This window comes from Triturus cristatus, chromosome 10 (assembly GCF_964204655.1).
Source record: "Triturus cristatus chromosome 10, aTriCri1.1, whole genome shotgun sequence".
Taxonomy (NCBI): Eukaryota; Metazoa; Chordata; class Amphibia; order Caudata; family Salamandridae; genus Triturus; species Triturus cristatus.
In genome coordinates, this window is record NC_140593.1 from 968546872 (window position 1) to 968565005 (window position 18134).

At 46.0% G+C, this 18134-nt stretch overlaps 1 protein-coding gene across 1 annotated transcript in view; it reads right to left on the reverse strand.

Annotated features, from left to right (window-relative positions):
• The window catches only part of DLEC1 (DLEC1 cilia and flagella associated protein), a 576582-nt gene that overhangs the window by 269486 nt on the left and 288962 nt on the right, over positions 1 to 18134 (reverse strand). The window contains exon 20 of the mRNA XM_085628869.1: positions 15753 to 15911. Within this exon, the coding sequence (XP_085484995.1) occupies positions 15753 to 15911 (159 nt within the window). The remainder of the gene's footprint in view (positions 1 to 15752; positions 15912 to 18134) is intronic.

An 18134-nucleotide genomic window follows, 5' to 3' on the forward strand; every position in this document is an offset into this window, starting at 1 on the left:
CCGGTGGCTTCACCCGAAGCACTCGCGTCATCACTGCTCAGTAGGGAGTCAGTTGAGGGGGACATTTTAATCCTGGATGTTGTGGCGTTGCCTATTATTGAGGTGGCTACTGCCACTGCTAATGCCCCTCCTGTAAGCGAATCAGCAATGGGGCAGGGAGGGGCTGGCAGTGTGTCCCTGAAGGTAGCCAGCTGGAATATAGCGGGCCTTGCACGGAACACAAGCATACCAGACTGGAATGTATTCATAGAACCGTTTGGGATCTGCTTGTTCCAGGAAACCTGGTGCTTGGAACCTCTACATAAGATGGGTTATACCACCTATTTTGTTCCTGCCATACGACCGAGTGGAGGGAAGGGGCGCCCCTCGGGAGGGCTATTAATTTGGGTAAGCATCTCCCTGCGGTACTCCATTAAATGTATAGCTACTAAGTCTCCTGACCTTCAGAGGTTAACAGTGAGAGGGCCATGTGGAGGGAGAGTGCTCGAAATCTTTAATATTTACGTCAGAGGCACACGGGGCGGCTCGTCCACCCTGCCCTCAACTGGCATTGACGAGGAACTCAGAAATTGTAGCACTGATTCCCTCGTCATGCTAGCGGGCGACTTTAACTGTACATTTGAACCCCTTGCTGTGGACGATGTGCTAGGCACCAGAGACGATGATGCAAGGAGAGGTATTCCACCGTTACAAATTACGCCAATTAGAAGATGGACCCAAAGTGCCATTGACCTTAATGCCCTTTGCTTGGAGAACGGCCTTAGAGCAACTAATGGCAAATCGAATTCAGATCAATTGGGGGCCCATACGTTCAACAGAGTAGGGCATTCCTCACGGATTGACTATATTCTGCTGAACTATCGTTTGTGGGCTCACCTGATGGATATGGTGGTCTTGCCGTCCATCGACAGTGACCACAACCTTTTGTCTCTGTCTCTGTCCCCTCTGTGGATGGGATGCTCCCTACCCCCAATCCCCCACGTGTGGAGAACAACACATGAAGTGTGACCCTCTAACGATGGTAGGCGCCTGAAATGGAAGAACATTGCTGGTAATGAGGGAAAGATCTTGGAGGTAAAATCCATAATGGCTAATATTGTACCTCGTTTAGATTCCCCCCCAATTAGTGCGCAGGAGGTACCCACACTGTTTGCCCAAACTACGAACGCACTAGGCGAACTGTTTTTAGTGCATAATGCGGGAAGAAGGGCTTATAAAAGAGGCGCTACGAAGGGCATTGCTGGGTGGTTTTCACCTGCTTGTCGCAACGCCAAAGGGGAATTAATAAAGGCAGTGAAATCCAAGAATGGAGCATGATAAGCGTTGCTAGGGGCAATTACAGGAGGGCTATATTTAAGGCAAAGGTAGAATGGGAAAACCAGTTTTGGTATGACTTGAAGGCCGCAAGCTCAAGGAAAGACCCGAAGGGTTTCTGGGACCTACTAAGAGCTAGGGATAAACCCGTGGACACAATGATATCATGCAACATACCGGAGGATGCGTGGTTTGACTACTTTTCCCAGCTCTACACAATGCTCCCGGGTAAGGGGGTAAGTTTGCCAGAACAGTATCCTTTAGTACCCTGCGAGTTTAATGATGAGCTCCTGTTTACAGCTAAGGAAGTGGTAGGGGCGACCAAATGCCTTGTCCCCAATAAAGCAGCGGGTCCGGACGGCATACCAGGGGACTTGCTACGCATTAACCCGGAGGAGTGGGGAAAACTTATTGCTGCCCTACTGAATGCTAGTTTTGATGGGGCAACTTTCCCGGTCTCATGGAAGGGTGCTGAGGTCGTTCCAATCTTTAAAAAAGGGAGTCGGAACGACCCTGCCAATTATCGCCCCATAAGCCTCTTAGACTCTTCACAGAAGGTGGCGGGAAAAGTGGTTTTGGGCAGAGTACTGCAGTGGGTTGAGGAAAAGGGCATTCTTTCTGACTTCCAGGCCGGTTTTAGATCGGGTATGGGGACGATAGAGCAATCCTTCCGGCTTATGATGCTGTATTGGAAGGTGGTTGTACTGGGCAAAGGCAGTCTGTATCTCGCTTTTATAGACCTGCGGACTGCCTTTGACCTGGTCCCACGCAGCCAACTCTGGAGTGTGCTCGAGGAACAGGGCATTCCACCATACTTATTAAACATGCTAATTAAACTACATGCTGACAATTTTGCACAGATCAGGTGGGGCAATCAGGGACAAAAAACAGCACGAATACCTGTAAATAGAGGGGTACGCCAGGGATGTGTTCTAGCCCCCACTCTGTTCTCATTGTATGTTAATGGAGTGGTGGAGCACCTGCTGCAACATCCTGCAGATGCACCATCCCTGGCTGGCAGAAGAATACCTACCCTCCTATTTGCAGATGATACCCTCCTGATCTCTAAAACCCCGGTAGGCCTGCAGAGTCTGTTAACTAGCTTTAAATCTTTTTGTGATGCAAGGGGGTTAGTTATTAACACAGGGAAAACTAAGTACCTGGTCCTTAACCCCCCGAAAAAGATAGCTAAACCACCGACCTTAGATTCTGTTCCCCTCGAGAGGGTTACGGAGTTCGATTACCTTGGTATTCGCCTCTGCGACTCTATGAGTTGGAAATGTCACCACCAAAAGATGCTGCTGACCCACAAGAGGGTGGTGGGTGCCCTTCTTAAGGAACAACGTGCCTCAACCATCAAACCCATTGCCCCTATATTAGACATCTACAGGGCAAGGGGTGTCAGTGCAGCACTTTATGGAGCTGAACTCTGGGGGGTACACAATGTGGATCAGTTATCCCGCTCAGAAAGTAAATTCCATAAAGATCTAATGGGGCTCCCCTATAGTACTCCAACCCTTCCACTGCTTCTAGATATGGGTACTCGGGCAATTAGTGATCAGGCTAGGCTCCGTCCTCTCCTTTTATGGGCGCGAATCTGGAGAGTCCCAGAAATGTCTAGCTATGCGGAAGGCTTAACTGATGTATTGGCCCTGCCAGGCTGGCCAAAGATTTGTTGGTTGAGGGAAGTCAAGCGCCTTCTCGGCAATCTTGGCCTAGACGACGCTTGGAACAATAGAACTGCCCCCCCAAAATCTGTCCTAAAGAAGATATATTGGAGATGGGTAGCCGATGGTAGAAGTAGTAATGCCAATTTGGGCAGGACCACCTTGGATTTCCTTTTGGTAAAGGATGTGTCTTTCTGTGAACCATATTTGGATACTATTACAAACCGCAGGGACAGGGCTCTATATTTCCAATTCAGGGTAGGTCTACTTCCCGTCGGGGAACTGACCTCTAGGTGGAAGGTTCCGGCCCAAACAATCTCTTCCTGCCCATTCTGTGAAAATAGGACAGAGTCTGTTCCTCATCTGTTGTTTGAATGCCCGGCTTATGTAGACCCCCGCAGTAGATGGTTAATGCCACTCTGTAGAGAACTTGGAACTAGACATTACAAGGAGGCCCTACGTATATTGAAAAATGACCCACGGCCCCTTTTTGCTTGTGGCTTAGCAAAGTTCCTAGGATGGGCTTGGCGTATTAGATCAATTAGGCTTTTGTATCTTGTATTTTTAACTGTTTTTATCTAATTTATTGGCGCCACTTGTAGTATGAAATGTATGTTTATTCTTCTATGTATTGGCTCCTTTTATTCTTTTATCGTTCATTAGTCTATGTACTGCTTTTTAAGATATTCATTATATCGAAATAAAGCTGATTGATTGGCATAGTTGTGGCAGTGTCAGCAAGTTGCAGGCCTGCCAGCCATTTAGCTACCCATTGGAGTTGGGATGCGAGGTAGTAGTGTTTAAGGTTTGGTACAGCGAGCCTGCCCTGATCTGTAGGCAAGTATAATTTTGAGAGTGCGAGATTTGTTCCATATGAATTCCCTCATTAGATTCTCAAAAGAATGAAAGAAAGGTGCTGGAATGTAGCGGGCGGTTGGCAAAGTAATATGAGTCGGGCAGGACGACAATTTTAAGGAGGACTATGCGCCCTGCTACCGATAGCTGCAGTGCCCACAAAAGGCCATCTAAGCCCATAAGGATGTGGCAGCTAATGTGAGATTACCATCAAATAGGTCTGTGGGCTAATGATACACCTGGCCACCTAAATACCGGAATGTGGTGGGTTGCAAAGTTATGAGAGCCCCGTTTAGACTGAAGTGTGGGTCCGGCAGTGCAGGCGTGAAGGGAAACAAGCAAGACTTAGCCCAGTTGACCCTCAGGCTGGAAGGATCAGCAAAGTGGTTGGGCGTCAGGGCGATCGTAGCTGGTATCAAATGCACATCCCTGAAATAGAGAAGCATGTTGTTTGCATAAAGAGAGAGGAGTGAGTTCCGTCACCCATGGGGATACCCCACTCACCACTTCCCTCACGAAGGGCAAGTGCCAGAGGCTCTATTGCTAGGGAGAAGAGTAGTGGGGACAGTGGGCAGCCCTGTGTATCTGTATCGGCTCAGAGACCAAGAGGCCCGTCTTGGCCCTGGCTAATGGTTGAGTATATCGTAGCCTAACCAACTGCATAAAGTGGTTACCAATACCATAACATGGTAGCATTTCAAGCAGGAAGGCCCATTTCAAAATATCGAAGGCCTTCTCTAGGTCCAGCACCAGGCATCTCGCTTGAGGCCATGAACCCGGGGCATACTTCAGGACAAGAAAGAAATGCTGTAGGTTTAGAGAGGTGTTATGGGCTGGGACAAACCTGTTCTTATCTGGCTGCATCAGGGCCGGGATCAGGGTTGCTGGCCGGTCAGCAAAGATTTTGGCCAGCACTTTGTAATCCGTGTTCAGCAGCACCAAGTGCATATACAAGACTAGTGCAGTATGATATCTGTCCGGCTTGAGAAGGGAAATAAGCAGTGCTTCACGAAGGGAAGCAGTGAGGCATGAGGCTGATAAGGCCTCCTCATACAGTGTTTTCAGGCGAGGGGCAAAGACGGGGTAATAGGCCTTGTAAAATTCGGCAGATAGGCAGTCTGGGCCCGGGGTCTTGCCTGTAGTGAGGGCTCTGACCACCTCCAGAATTTCAAAGAGCTTTATGGGGTAATCAAGTTGGTGTTGGACATCGTCTGATATAGTGAGGTATAGTGGCAGGTCAGCTTGTGATGTATGTCACACTGAGTGTAGAGCAGAGTGCCAGCTGGGGATCACAGTGCCACGATGGAGTGCTGTGGTTGGCCAGATTTGTTGACGGTGGCATGAGTTCCGGCAGAGTCAGCCGCATAGATGAGGCAGCACAGCCGCTCCAACAGCAAAGCATGATCTTGTTGTGCCTCCAGCGAGAGTTTGCTGGGTTTCGCCATGTCTAGGTCTCATATTTTAGGAGTGTGTTCTCGATTTGGTATATGTCTTTGTCGAGTTGTTTGCGGATGTTCCACTTCACCCTCAAGCAGTGGCTTGTAATTGCCACTTTAAATGCATCCCACTCAATCAGGCTAGTTGTTGTCGGCTCATGATTGAGCTCAAAGTAATCCTCAATAGCATAGCTAAGCGAGGCACGAAAGGAGGGGTCTTCTCGCACCGCTGTTTGTAATGGTCAGGTTGGAACAGGGGGCAGGCCTGTGTCCCATGTGAGTTGCAGATGTTGAGGGTTGTGATCAGAATGGGTGCAGCCCAAATAATGGATATGTGTGACGGAGGGAAGTAAATTAGTTGTACCAATAAATCAATCAATTCTAACATGCAGGTGATGTGGCGGAGAGAAGGAGTATACTCTTGTGTGAGCATTACGCAGGCGCCAAACGTCAAGCCGCCAATGCTGAAGTCAGTAATGTAGTGCCTGGTTGTTTGAGGACGCAGTTGTACAAGGCAGTGGAGGGAATATTCAATCAAGGTCAGTGTTCAAGACACAATTGAAATCCCCCCTGTAAGCCATGGAACCCCACTTCAACAGGAGAGCATCTCAGACAGGTTATGGAGGAACGAGATTTGATCTGTGCTAGGAGCATATATGCTGTCTATGAGGATGTGGTGGCTGTCTAAGCGGGCCTTGATGCACACATAGCGGTCCTCGATGTCCAAAATGACATCTTCTGCCATGAAGGGGGCCCCTGGTTCGACACAAATCAGTACACCTCTGGCATAGGAGGAGAAATTGTTGGTGAACATCTCTCCACACCAGCGTCTTTAAGGCTTAGTCGCTTCGGTGAGTGTTAAAGTGTTTCCTGCAATAACGCTACATGGGTGGAACAGCATTTGAAATATGAGTAAATAGCATAGCAGCACAAGAGGGTGTGAATTCCCTGCATGTTCCAGATAAAGATGTTAGTGTGGGTCATGTTGTCGGTATAAGAGGATATGATGGTCAGCTACCTCACGCAGAGAGGGAGTCCAGCACATGGGTAACACTAGTGACATGCAAGGGTGGGCATTTGGGTCAGGCTCCACAGAACAGAGAAATGCAACCGTGAATAAAATCAAGAAAGAACAATGAATACTACTAGAGCAGAGAAACTCCATGTATACGCCCAAACTACCAAACAATGTGTATCAAAATCGGCAAAACAAACAGTAAAGAGGGAGCGAGGGGCAAAGGTGCAGCTGTCAAAGTTGGTGCACTCCATACAGTTATAATGTGTGTGTACCAGATAAAGGTGGTTGAGCAGCACCACATCACGGTGTCATGATGTGACCCAGGTAACTACATGGTGTCAGCAATACATGGTGAAAAAGCACGGGGGCAAAGTGCCCACATGCCAGCTGTACAGGAAAATAAGTTAGTTGAGATAGAGGTTCATCCACAGTAGGTGGTGGTTATTGGAGTTTCATCAAACAAGCTGCAGTGATTTCTGGAGCATAGTTCAAATGATATTGTCTACAGTCTGTGGAGTTACATAAGGGGGGACCATTGAGTCCATCCCAGAGGGCCATGCAGGAGTGGAGCTGTTATCGCTGGAGGACTTGGCGGAGTCAACAACAGGGCCCAAGTCTTGGATAGCCTTGTGTATCGCGGTCACTGACTGTAGAGCTTGTCTTCTTTCCTGTATTACTTGTTCCAGATCGTGAGCGGCTTTGGGTCTGGGGGATCGCTGTGATTTGAGCTAGCGTCTTCGATAGTGACCTCCTGAGGGACCGCGAGACACAGCGTTTTCTGGTGGGGATTGGCGAATAGGTACAAAGCCTGATGACATCAGCCAGTCCCAGACGTCACCTGGGATTCAGAGAAGCGCGTTATCCCATCAGCGACAACACGAATACATACGTGGAATAAGAGGGAGTACCAGAAATTAAGAAGTTCCGTTGATGCTGCACCGCCACTATGTAGTTCGGGAAAAACATGATGTGGACAATTATTAATGACAGTGTCTCAACGTTTCAGAGTTTCTTGTAAAATGGAGTTGCGGTCTCGGCAGTGAAGCAGGCAGAACAGTAGTGGTCTGGGGTTTGAACCAGGAGGGGGTTTCCATGTTGGAAAGTGAAGGGCCTGCTTGATTGAACTGTGATAGGGCAGTTGGAGGGAGTAAATCACGCAGCCAGTGTGGAAACGTATTCTACAGCGTTTTGTCCTTTTGACTCCTTCAGGAAGGCCAACCACGCAGACTTTGTCTCTTTTGGAGTGTCCTTCCGTATCTTCCGCCATGCACTGTAGGGTGTGCACATGGTGCACAAGTGCCTGCAGAGACGACTCCATCTCCTGGGAATTTGACTGAAGTTTGGCAAGAGCTTGTTCCTCAACAGTAGATCGTTTTTATTTTAAGCAGCTGGCTTTGAGCCACTGGGGTGACGCTCCTCTGTCATTGCGGAGGAGCAGCCCCTGGGATGAAGACATTAGCAGGGCAGAGAGCATCTATTTGGATGTTGCCCTGTCCTGACAAATAAAGAACATGGCTGAAAGTGCTCTCAAAACTGCCCAGTGTCACAAACATATTGTTTCTCCTACATGTCCACTCCTCCCCCTATTGCTAACATGAGGAGGAGTTGTCTGAGTCAACCTACATATGCTTCCTCTACAGCTGAAAGAGAAAGCAGTTAGAGACAATCTGATTGACCTGATTAGATCAGAGTACACATTGAACTGTCCCTTCCTGTCGGACTAAATGCCCCTCACATTCGTATCTTCCATATGAATTCCTCCTTCAATTAAGAATTGTTCCTTTTTTCTAGTAGTCTGACATACTTGGACAGCAGAATATGGTTCGTTCAACAACTCCTTATGCCATAGGTCCAAGTCCTTGCAAACAATCCTCTTAAGGAACAGTTAGTACATTATGTGTTCTAAAAGTTGCCACCAATGAATCCTCAGTAGCCACTGGAGAGAATCTATCCCTACTTTCACCTGAGGTACCAGTAGAATATATAATGCTCTGAGCTCCAGTACTTTCAAGACCTGTATTGACAGAGGTATCGTGTCTGGCCTAATAGTATCTTCTCCTTTGTATACTGATCCATCACTGGAGGCAGAGAAACTTTGCAACATGTCCATCACTCTACCAATATGCTAGGTTGTTTGTTGTAGGCACTAAGATTGATCTTAGGCGGTTCAAAGGGTACCTTTGCTCATAAAGGTATTGTTGCGCTGTAAAATGAATCTAGAATCATTTCATTCAAGATACTCTTTATGAGCAAACTCTTGAGGTGGGAGAAAAACTGCATTTCCGAAAGCCTAAAATGTGATCCTACCACGACCAGGCCCCTGTCTCTTGTAGGATTCCAGTACTGAAGAGGTTTTCTGAACAGCTTCGCCCTTGCCAAACAGGAGGAACAGCATGGTGCTAGAGGCACTGATATTCCTGAGAGGCACTAAATGTGACACATCATGCAATGACAGATGATGGACAGCAATGCAAAATGCAGCCTGAAATTCCTTTTAGCTAGTAAACATTCAAGTCAAATTACTTTAGCCAAGTACAAGGCTACAGAACAGACCAGCCCAGACCATCCCGGTGATGGAGTTGGTACCCAGGCTGTGATGTTTCTGTTCCTGCTCATTTTAGGAGCCAGTATCCTCTGCAGGCTGGAAGAGAAGTTGATGGGCTCCAGGTGCACAGGTAGAGACACTGCTTGGTCATTTCACGGTGATGAATCTATGATCCTTATTACAAGTTATGCAGAACACAAATATAATTGGGCTGATGGCCCCTCACTATATGCAGAATAAACGGTTCCAGCTTTACTGGTCCGAAAATTCAACTGCTGAGAAAATTGCATTGGGACGGCAGTGCATTGCACCCCTGACCCATTCTCCAGCCTCCCCGACTCTCAGGCAAGGTAGGAGCTGTGGCGTACCACAGGCTCCACAACCCCCGAGGTGCGGGGCGCCCAAGCTCTAGGGGGCCCCCTAAGCAGAGTGCTCTGGCTGGTGAGCTCCCGATTGAGTTCGGAGGGGGTCCCTTCCCTGTACCTTGCAGGGGCCCCCCTCAAGTTTCGTTACGCCACTGGGTAGGAGAGGAAAATGTAATGTTCCCTAGCGACCCACAATTTTCCCATTCCCTCCCCCACCCTCCTCCAGGACTCCTTGCAGACATTCAGCTCCTTCTTGGAGTAGGTGGTATACATCTGCATTAAAACCTCCACAATTGGGAATACTGTGCAGAATTCCGCCCAGTAATTCCAAATCCGCACAATTATTCCTGATTCAAAAGGGTCTAACTCGTAACTACAGGTATTTTAAGCAGAGATTCTGACCATATCTGTAATTCCAGAAGACAGGAATCTCCACATAGAATTCCTTACAGCTTTTAATCAGGGCCTATGATGTATGGGTTCAGATTTCACAATAAATTTCAAGATTGTGTCAAACATGCTAGTACCCAGTGGTTGAGGGGAGAAAGTGGACTTTAACTATCCTGTTCCGCTGAAGACTACTCTCCCCTCTCATTAGTGAATGAGGTGGCTGGTGGTGGATGTAAAATCATATTCCAGAGGCACAATCCTTTTCACCTGCACCCTGTGGGTAGACTGCTTGGAGGGAGTCCCAAGTAAAGGCCTGTGCAGTCCCTTGTAACTGGGGTACTTTACCTATCCTCCCTCGGAATGTGCCGGTGGGGGCCATAATTCAACATCCAGGGTTTACAGTAAAAAGTTATGCTTCTGTGGGGAAACTGAGGCAATGAAATCACTCTGATCCAGTGTTTAATCTGTGCTGGTGGTTGCAGGGGTGAGCATCAGTACTTATTTTTGTGGTTGGAGATTTTTTTTTATTTTCAGAAAAGGGAGAAAGAAGTACGAAGAGGACGATAGGAAAACAGTGATAAATAGAGAAAATAGTGGTGGAAAAAACCTGCAAGATTGAGATAAAGGGACAGGAATTGTAGAGTGCGTGTGTTGGGGGGTAGAAACAGGCAAGGTGTCGAACCAAGAAAAGGCAGCATTGCTATTTAGCACCTTGGCATTCGGCTACAGGCTCCCAGGATAAACTTTGAAGTCCTGCACATATTGCTTTACGATCAAAGCTCTGCCTATATCATCAATAAGCCATTTAAAAATGAGATTTGAATGTAGGGCAAGCTGACGAGGTGCAAATGCAATGCACTATGAGGTTACCACGTAGGACTGTTTTAATCTATTTCTAGGGCCTTGAAGAAAAGAGTGGGCGCCATGTAAAAACACAAGTTAAAGACACCATACAACCATTTTTGAACATGTAATCTACTGTCCTAGGGACTACTAGAATCTTCTAACCTCAAGATATATTCCGTGATAGGCAGACCGTTTTCACCCCTGGACTAAGAGTGTCGAATGCACCACAGTTGGAAATTAAACAATAATGGAATCTGTTACTGTGAAGGAAAAATATCAAGGTTATAATAGAATAGTTTCACACTGACATCAAAGTCTTGGAGTTTTCAGCCTATGACATTTGCCTCTACGCTGCCGCATCAGTCACTCTGGCCTAAAAAGACTACTCGACTTTTTAGGTTGAGCATTCGAGACCTATTGTAATTTCTTATGTTGGGTTAAAGCCATCCCCCAGCTTTGATTTGTTTGTGTCAGTGTCCTTCAAAATCCTTGCCTGCCAGTGGTCAGTCCTGTCTCTTTGTCCCTCCTTTCTCTCTTCCGTTCCTCACATGCAGCAGGGACTAAGTACTGTCTCATTCCACTACGGTTCTTTATCTGTTCTCTGGGGCACTCTTTTCTTTCTAGGTTTCTTGCTCCATTAGTGTTTGTCTGTGCTCAGCTTCAGTGCCGTAGCTTCTTACATTTAAATATAGCATTCTTCCTCCCACCCCTCTTAACACCACAGTTGTTTAACTGCTGCCTCCCCTGCCCTGCCTTCCACTTGGTTGCTTGTTAATAATTGTGGACATTATCTATCAGAATTATCTATCAGCACTGCCAGCAGTTCACCAGCACTGTGCTGGTTTCCTTTTTATTGTGTATTTCCTGGCTCCACTTTCTCTGCTCCACCTCCCCCCTCCCAGTCACGGGGCTCCAGCCGCCTCACAGCAGAGCCAGGCCTCAGAGCAGGGGGCACTGCTGTCTGTGCCTGCCCTGCTCCTCACAGCTGTCGTAGCCGTGGACTGGCTCAGGTTTCTACAGAGAATGGCAAGTTATTTGTGTTAGAAAAGAGCAGAATGCATTTGTGCTGTATTTCTGTTGTAATACCGGGTGCTCTAATTGCATTGCACTGAATACATTTCCTTTAAGATTTGTGTTATTAACTTGTTAAATTGTCCCCCGAGATCACATTTGCTTGTTTTGTAAAGCGATAAGAATCCCCGGCACTGTGTTTGAAGGGGGCAGCTCTTGTCCCTTTGATAGAGAGCATGCACCGAGCTCTAATTGTCCTTCATGTGGTCGTGCTCGGCTGGACGTAATTGTTTTTTTTTCTATCCCTCCCACTCCCCTCTGTTGCTTGTTGCCTCTGTCCTTCCCCCTCCCGAGCTGTTGCTTATTTCTTTCTGCTCCTGCTCTTATAATATAATGGAGAGGCATTGACTTCACTCACTTCCAGTCTGTGGCGCCTCTTTCATCTGAAAATCTTATGAGCTGCTATTTCTGTCAACTTCTAATAAAAAGAAAAAAGGTTCCTGGGTGCCATAGAGCTGAAAAGTAACTAGATAACGCGAGACCATTGCGCTTTTAACTTATTTGTGAACACTGTTGAATGCACGGGTTGTTTATATAATTGACACACGTTATCCACTAAATGTGCTTGCTTCCGCTTCTATTAGTTGTGTTACTCTGCAGGCAGATTGTTAAAAGAAACTGTGGTAATCTTTGCACTTGCAATTTACAATGACAGTCAACACATTAAGACATGTTTTCTGTCAGTTGCCTCATGGCTAAGGAACACCTAATTTTCTTAGAGTGTCTTGTCAGAAGACAGACAGGAGCCGACTACATTATATGTATTGGGAGAACAGCGACAAACTCTCTCTAGAAACAAAATGAAACTTATAGTAAAACTGTTGGCAGATAAATTTACAGCGCCATGAATCTGGCTGTTTCTGGCGAGCAGTATAAGATCTTGCTTAACCCTGGGCGTAGTTCGCGTAGTAGTGCTACGCGTAGCTACGCGAAGTGCACTTCGCACTACGTGAGATACGCATAGCACTACGCGAATTGCGTAGTGCGCTGTTCGCGATGATTGCACAGTGCCGGATGCTTGTCCGCACTGTGCAATCATTGAAAACGGCATCTTGCACAGTGCGAGCTGTCGTTTTCTGCCGCTCGAGTAGATTTTTACTCAAGGGGCAGCTTTCTCAGCGCGGAATGGTAGTTTCTCATCACAAGCGGTCATGAGCATACACAACCACTCGCAATGAGAAACCTGACCTCCCCGTGTTGAGAATCTTGTCTGGAGGTTTATTTTCCCGCTCGCGATCGGCAACTTGAGGTTGCTGATCGCGAACGAGGAAAAAGTCTCGCCGGGATGTCATTTTGTTCGCTGGCGGTCGCCAACTTGACGTTGAGGACCGTGAGCGAGCAAAAAATGCCAACTATGCTATGCTACGTGATTTTGCACTGTGCTACGTGCAATTCGCGTAGAGCAAAGTAGCACAAACTATGCAAACTTCGCTAGCGTAGTTGTCCGCCCAAGGTTAATCTTGCTGCAAACATTGGCTTTTTACCACCAGTTAAAATGCTAAATCATTTCAAGGACTATAAAAGGAGTATATTGGATGACAGTGTCCCACAATCTGCAGTTTTGTGAAGCTCACAGATGCAAGATACCAAGCGCTGTGTAAAATACATAGCATTCCAATAATCATGTGTTATTTTTAAGGACATTGTTTAAATGTAAATTAGTGACTGAAAGCGGCTACACTGCTTTATTTTAAGAAACACATGATGCTGAATGACGCTGAGTCGAAACTGTTGAATTTTTCTTTAAGCGTTTATATTAGAGTATGCAATATTGAAAAACTAGCCAGCCTTATAAACCAAATTATGACATTTTCAACAGATGGATACGAAAACGATGGTGGACTTTAAGATGGGGAAAACTCAGCTGACTGCACACTGTCTCACGCCTCTGTGTTGCTGGTAGAGCTGGAGAAAAGTCAGTTGTATGGACAGACCAGTAGCTAAACCACTATGGCTGGGGCATCATCGTCAATCACACTGACAGGGCTGTGGTTATTAAACGATGGTAGGACAGCCACAAGCCAGCCAGCTGGAACGGTATTTCCTGTTAATGACAATATAACTGGCTGAGAGTTAATAAAATGGAAGCCCAATCTCTGGGACCAACCTTTCTAGGTCTGCTGGGCTTTTACAAACCCCACCCTGTCCAGAAGCCTACTGATGTCCAAACTGGCCAGTCCACCCCTTTACACTCCACTTCGGGTTTTTGACATTTCAGGTACTTGACTTACAAGTTTATACTGATTTTAAAATGTGTTTCATTCTTGTAGATTATATATTTTTCGGTCTCCTCATTGACTTTAACAGCTCTTCCTGTTGCCCAACAATTGTTATTGGTCATAAACTGTTTGTAATGCACAGGACTGCAGGAATCCAACGAGCGTCACCACCTTGTTTTTCACTTCCTCCCGTCATTCCAGCACACATACAAAAAATATCTGTGCTTTGACTCGGTGAACGTGATTAATGAATTCATGAAAGAATGGCCTTGGTTGCATGTACTGCTAGCAGAAGTGAGTTGAAACTAATTAAAACAGCTTACAGTGTTTAAAAATGTCACGCATATTGTCACAATATTTCACTTTGCTTGTCCATTACTGCATTTCCTTGAAAACCATAAAATAACTTTTAGACTTACTTTCATTTATATGTAGAATAAGTTTAGCATATTTTTGTATGGAAACTAAAAACGAATCTACTCATTAGTCTTTATTTTCACGAATGCAACTTTTCTCTGCAGTACTCTCGCTGAACGGCTTACAACATTTCCCTTTCCAGTGCGGCTTCCGGCTCCCTTTGACCTCTGGGTCAGTGTCATAGGGGGCGTTAAGAGTTGTCTGTTTTCCATGTTAGTGGCTTGCCCCCAGTGGTTCAATGTGAAAGTGGAATTTGTTACTCGTTCCGTACGATGGGATGGCAAGGTGTACATCAGATAAAACAACATGGAAACAAACCTAACAGCCTTTTGTGAGTAGAGCAAGGTTTGCCCTGCTGTCCGATCGATTTGTCATCTTGGTGCACTCTATGTGTTGTAGTTCTGGTGTGCTTGCTTTGAAGTAACTGGGCACTAGATTTCAGGATTTGCCAACCTTCCTGGCCCAGGCTTCACTCAGCAGAGCGCTCCCTCCAGTGTCCACCCAGAAACAGCCTGTGCAGCGTGGCCTTCAGGCAGGAGCTTCTCTCAGGGTACAAAGAACGTACATGCACTTTCTATAGATCATGGCACCCTCTGTCTAAATAGAAGCTGTAGGTCAAGGCATCAGGTAAGGGTCCAGGCTTGATGAGATCTAGTGCTTTGAAACTCTGGAATCAGATTTCGTAGCTCTGGTCTCATAAGCTGACGTCCAAGACAAGTAAGTGCCACTGCTTTGGTGAAGAGACTGATTGGACATATCACAGATCAACGCAGCTACTTGCTCAGGATCACACTGAGTGTAGCAAGGAACTTGAATCTATTCAAGTGAATCTGGGTCGTCTTGCCACATAACAGTTGTGCAGCCTGGATTTTCGGGAGAATTCACCCGGGTTATTTTGATCTCCTGTACTTGTTTCATTGCAGCAGGTCAGACTCTTGCTTAGGGCGTGAGGGTGAACTATTATATGCAGTCTGTCACACTCTACTCCACTCTAAAACTCTGCTCCACTCTAACAATATACTGCACTCAACTCTATGCCCTTTCACTATACGACACTATACTCCCTACATTACAAAACACAACACCCCTCTACATAACACAACATATCACTCAACTCAACTCCACACCTCGCTACTTCACTCAACTCCATAACACTACACTCACACCAATAACTTTTATCCATACTGAATAGCAACCACACTAGTGTACAACATAGGTAGAACATATTGGCAAAGCCATAGGCGAGACCAATTGGCTATGCCAATGCTTGTTAAGACAATGTTGCTGAGAATAAAGGAGAAAATAGACATGCACTAAATCTATAGGCAGAAAGGTGGGATAAATGTTCAAAATTCAACCTCGAAGGCCTGCATAAACATTGCAGCAAACAATGACAAAAAACGTTTACCACATTGAAAATAATTCGTAACTCATATTTCAGAAATTTTAAAACATTCGAAGTATTTTAGACAGAATCTTACTCCCTCTTCTTATGCTCCTGCTACCCATACACGACCCTTATCCACGAGGCTCTGACTGGATGTTAAAAAGGCCAATAATAATGATTAACTATTGATTTTCAGAGACAAATGGTAATGCCACAACTTACCTCTTCCTTTCTTTCTGCCATGCAAGATGGGCTTTCCCGCATACTCCATTTAGCTGGCAGCTGACTCATGTTTTCAATCTGGAAGGTGGTTAATGTTTTGTCTCCCAACTTAATCAATCCTAAATCAATTGAAGGAATATTGATGGAAACCAGGGGACCCTGAAATAATGGGGGGAAAACATTATATTTTTGCAGTTTGCTCGCTTCCTATTCTCCAAAGTGTACACATTTTGCCACTGTGACTTAGAGAATGCATTGTAGTAAAGAGTGGCATGCTTAGGGTGGATTCTGGTTTAATGTCCCCATTCACATATAGAAATAGAAACAAGCACTGACAAAGCTCATAGGTTTGGCTTTCGAATGGTGCACAGAGGCACAAACAATATTCATGCATGCCTATTGACACAGGCTACATGTACACTCATATGCGGAAACAGCAACAAACCTACTGACACTCACCAAATCACCTAAAGGACAAAGCAGACCATCAGACCGTCATGCAGCCAAACTAAAAGACATGCGCCTGAGACCAATAGATACACAGGCTTCCATGCATGTAGACCCACAGGTATCCGCATCCAGACTATTAGGCCTACTTGCACCCATGCATGCAGATCATCTGACATATAGTCACCATAGCACACAGATCATAATAAATACAGGATCCCCTCCCTTTCTGGAGAGGCAGTCGTGACTGAGGTGGAAAAAGTAATGGAGTTCCTACGCCCATTAATATAATGGTCTCATCTTGGAAATATCACCTCCTAATGGGTGATGCAACACTTGCCTAACCATTCCTTCCTTCTTTGTCATGAATATATGCGTGTAACAGAAGTGCCAGGGCACACATTTTAAGGCAGTCATGCACTTTTCAAAATAATTCACATAACATAAGATAACATAACATGGCATAACATAACAATACAGTGGACTATTCATTGCATCCCTGGCTTCCATAGTACACAGCCCTGTCATAAAATACCTCTCTCCCTATAACTACATGGGCATTGACTCTCCAAAATGCCAGGAGTAGCAGAAGTGACATCACATACACATAGGGGCAGATGTACGACCATTTTTGGGGATCGCAAATGGAATGCATTTGAAAAAAACTGCTTTATTGAAAAAGCAGTCACAGACATGGTAGTCTACTGACCCCAGAAGGCCACCATCGCTGTGAAGGCTAGCCATTCCCAATGGGGCCGCAAATTGCGCTTTCCTCATGAATATTGATGAGAAATGCAATTTGCGACCCCATTGGGAATTGCAAACAGTGTCTGAGACACTGTTGTACATTGCATTTTGCGACTTGCAAATTGTGAGTCGCAAAGAGAAGCAATTTGCAAGTCGCAAAATGCATGCTTCGTACATCTGGGCCTTTATCCTTAATGGTATCCCAGGAAGTGGCATCATAAGCCACTTTCGAACTCACTCATTCACTCATTCTCGCTCACACTCTCTAACAGTCCCTTACACTGATTTATTTTTGTACCCACTCAGTCGCATTCACCCATTCTCCCTCATTATAACTCACTCATACTAACTGACACTCAGTTTCAACAGGGAAATCGCTCTGTATGAGGTACACAAGTTGAAGGATCTCCCCCGCCTTGGGGACAACTGTTAAATGTCTTCAATCAGGTGGCAATTAACCTACTGCGAGGGTTTTGTTGAACGTGGCCATGAGCTGGGGACCCAAAATCAACAAGGTTTGCTTGTAAAACTTCACTGGTATTCCATTTGGTCCTGTGGTCTTACTTGGCTGCTTTAGCCCCCCACCTCTTATATCTCTGCTAGGGAGAGCTCCCGGTCTAAAGATTGTCTTTCCTCTACTTCTAAGCTCAGGAGTGACAGTTCTTCGAGGAAAGTCATGGTATCCTACTCTTTGCTGCGTACTGAGCCTGATAGTATTGGCCGAATGTCTCCGCTATCTTATAACTCGTTTCAGTCTGGGACTAATCAATTCCCCTGATTTCTTACACCCATCTATCTGCTTCTCCCTCCTGCTCAGCCTAGCCAACAGGCCACCCGCCTTATTCCCCCCCTTGGTATACTTTTCTCTACATTGCTAGGGACTGTTTCCATGGTATATCGTGAGTCAGTGCATAGCAACCTCTGCCCAAGGTATCTAGGCGGCAAAGTGCCACTTGGCATCCCGTGTCTGTATGCAGTTTTTCAGCATCCCTGATCTCTTGTTCAATTTAATGATTTCTTATGGGCTATGACATTTTGGGCCTTGTCCCGGAGAACCGTCTGGTAGGCTCTCCAGAGCACGATAGGGGAAATTAGGGACAGGAAGGAATGGAAAGGTGGTTGTGCGTCTATTATACTTAGGCAGTCATTAAATGTTGCATAGCAGTCTAGCGGAGGGAAGGATTTGCA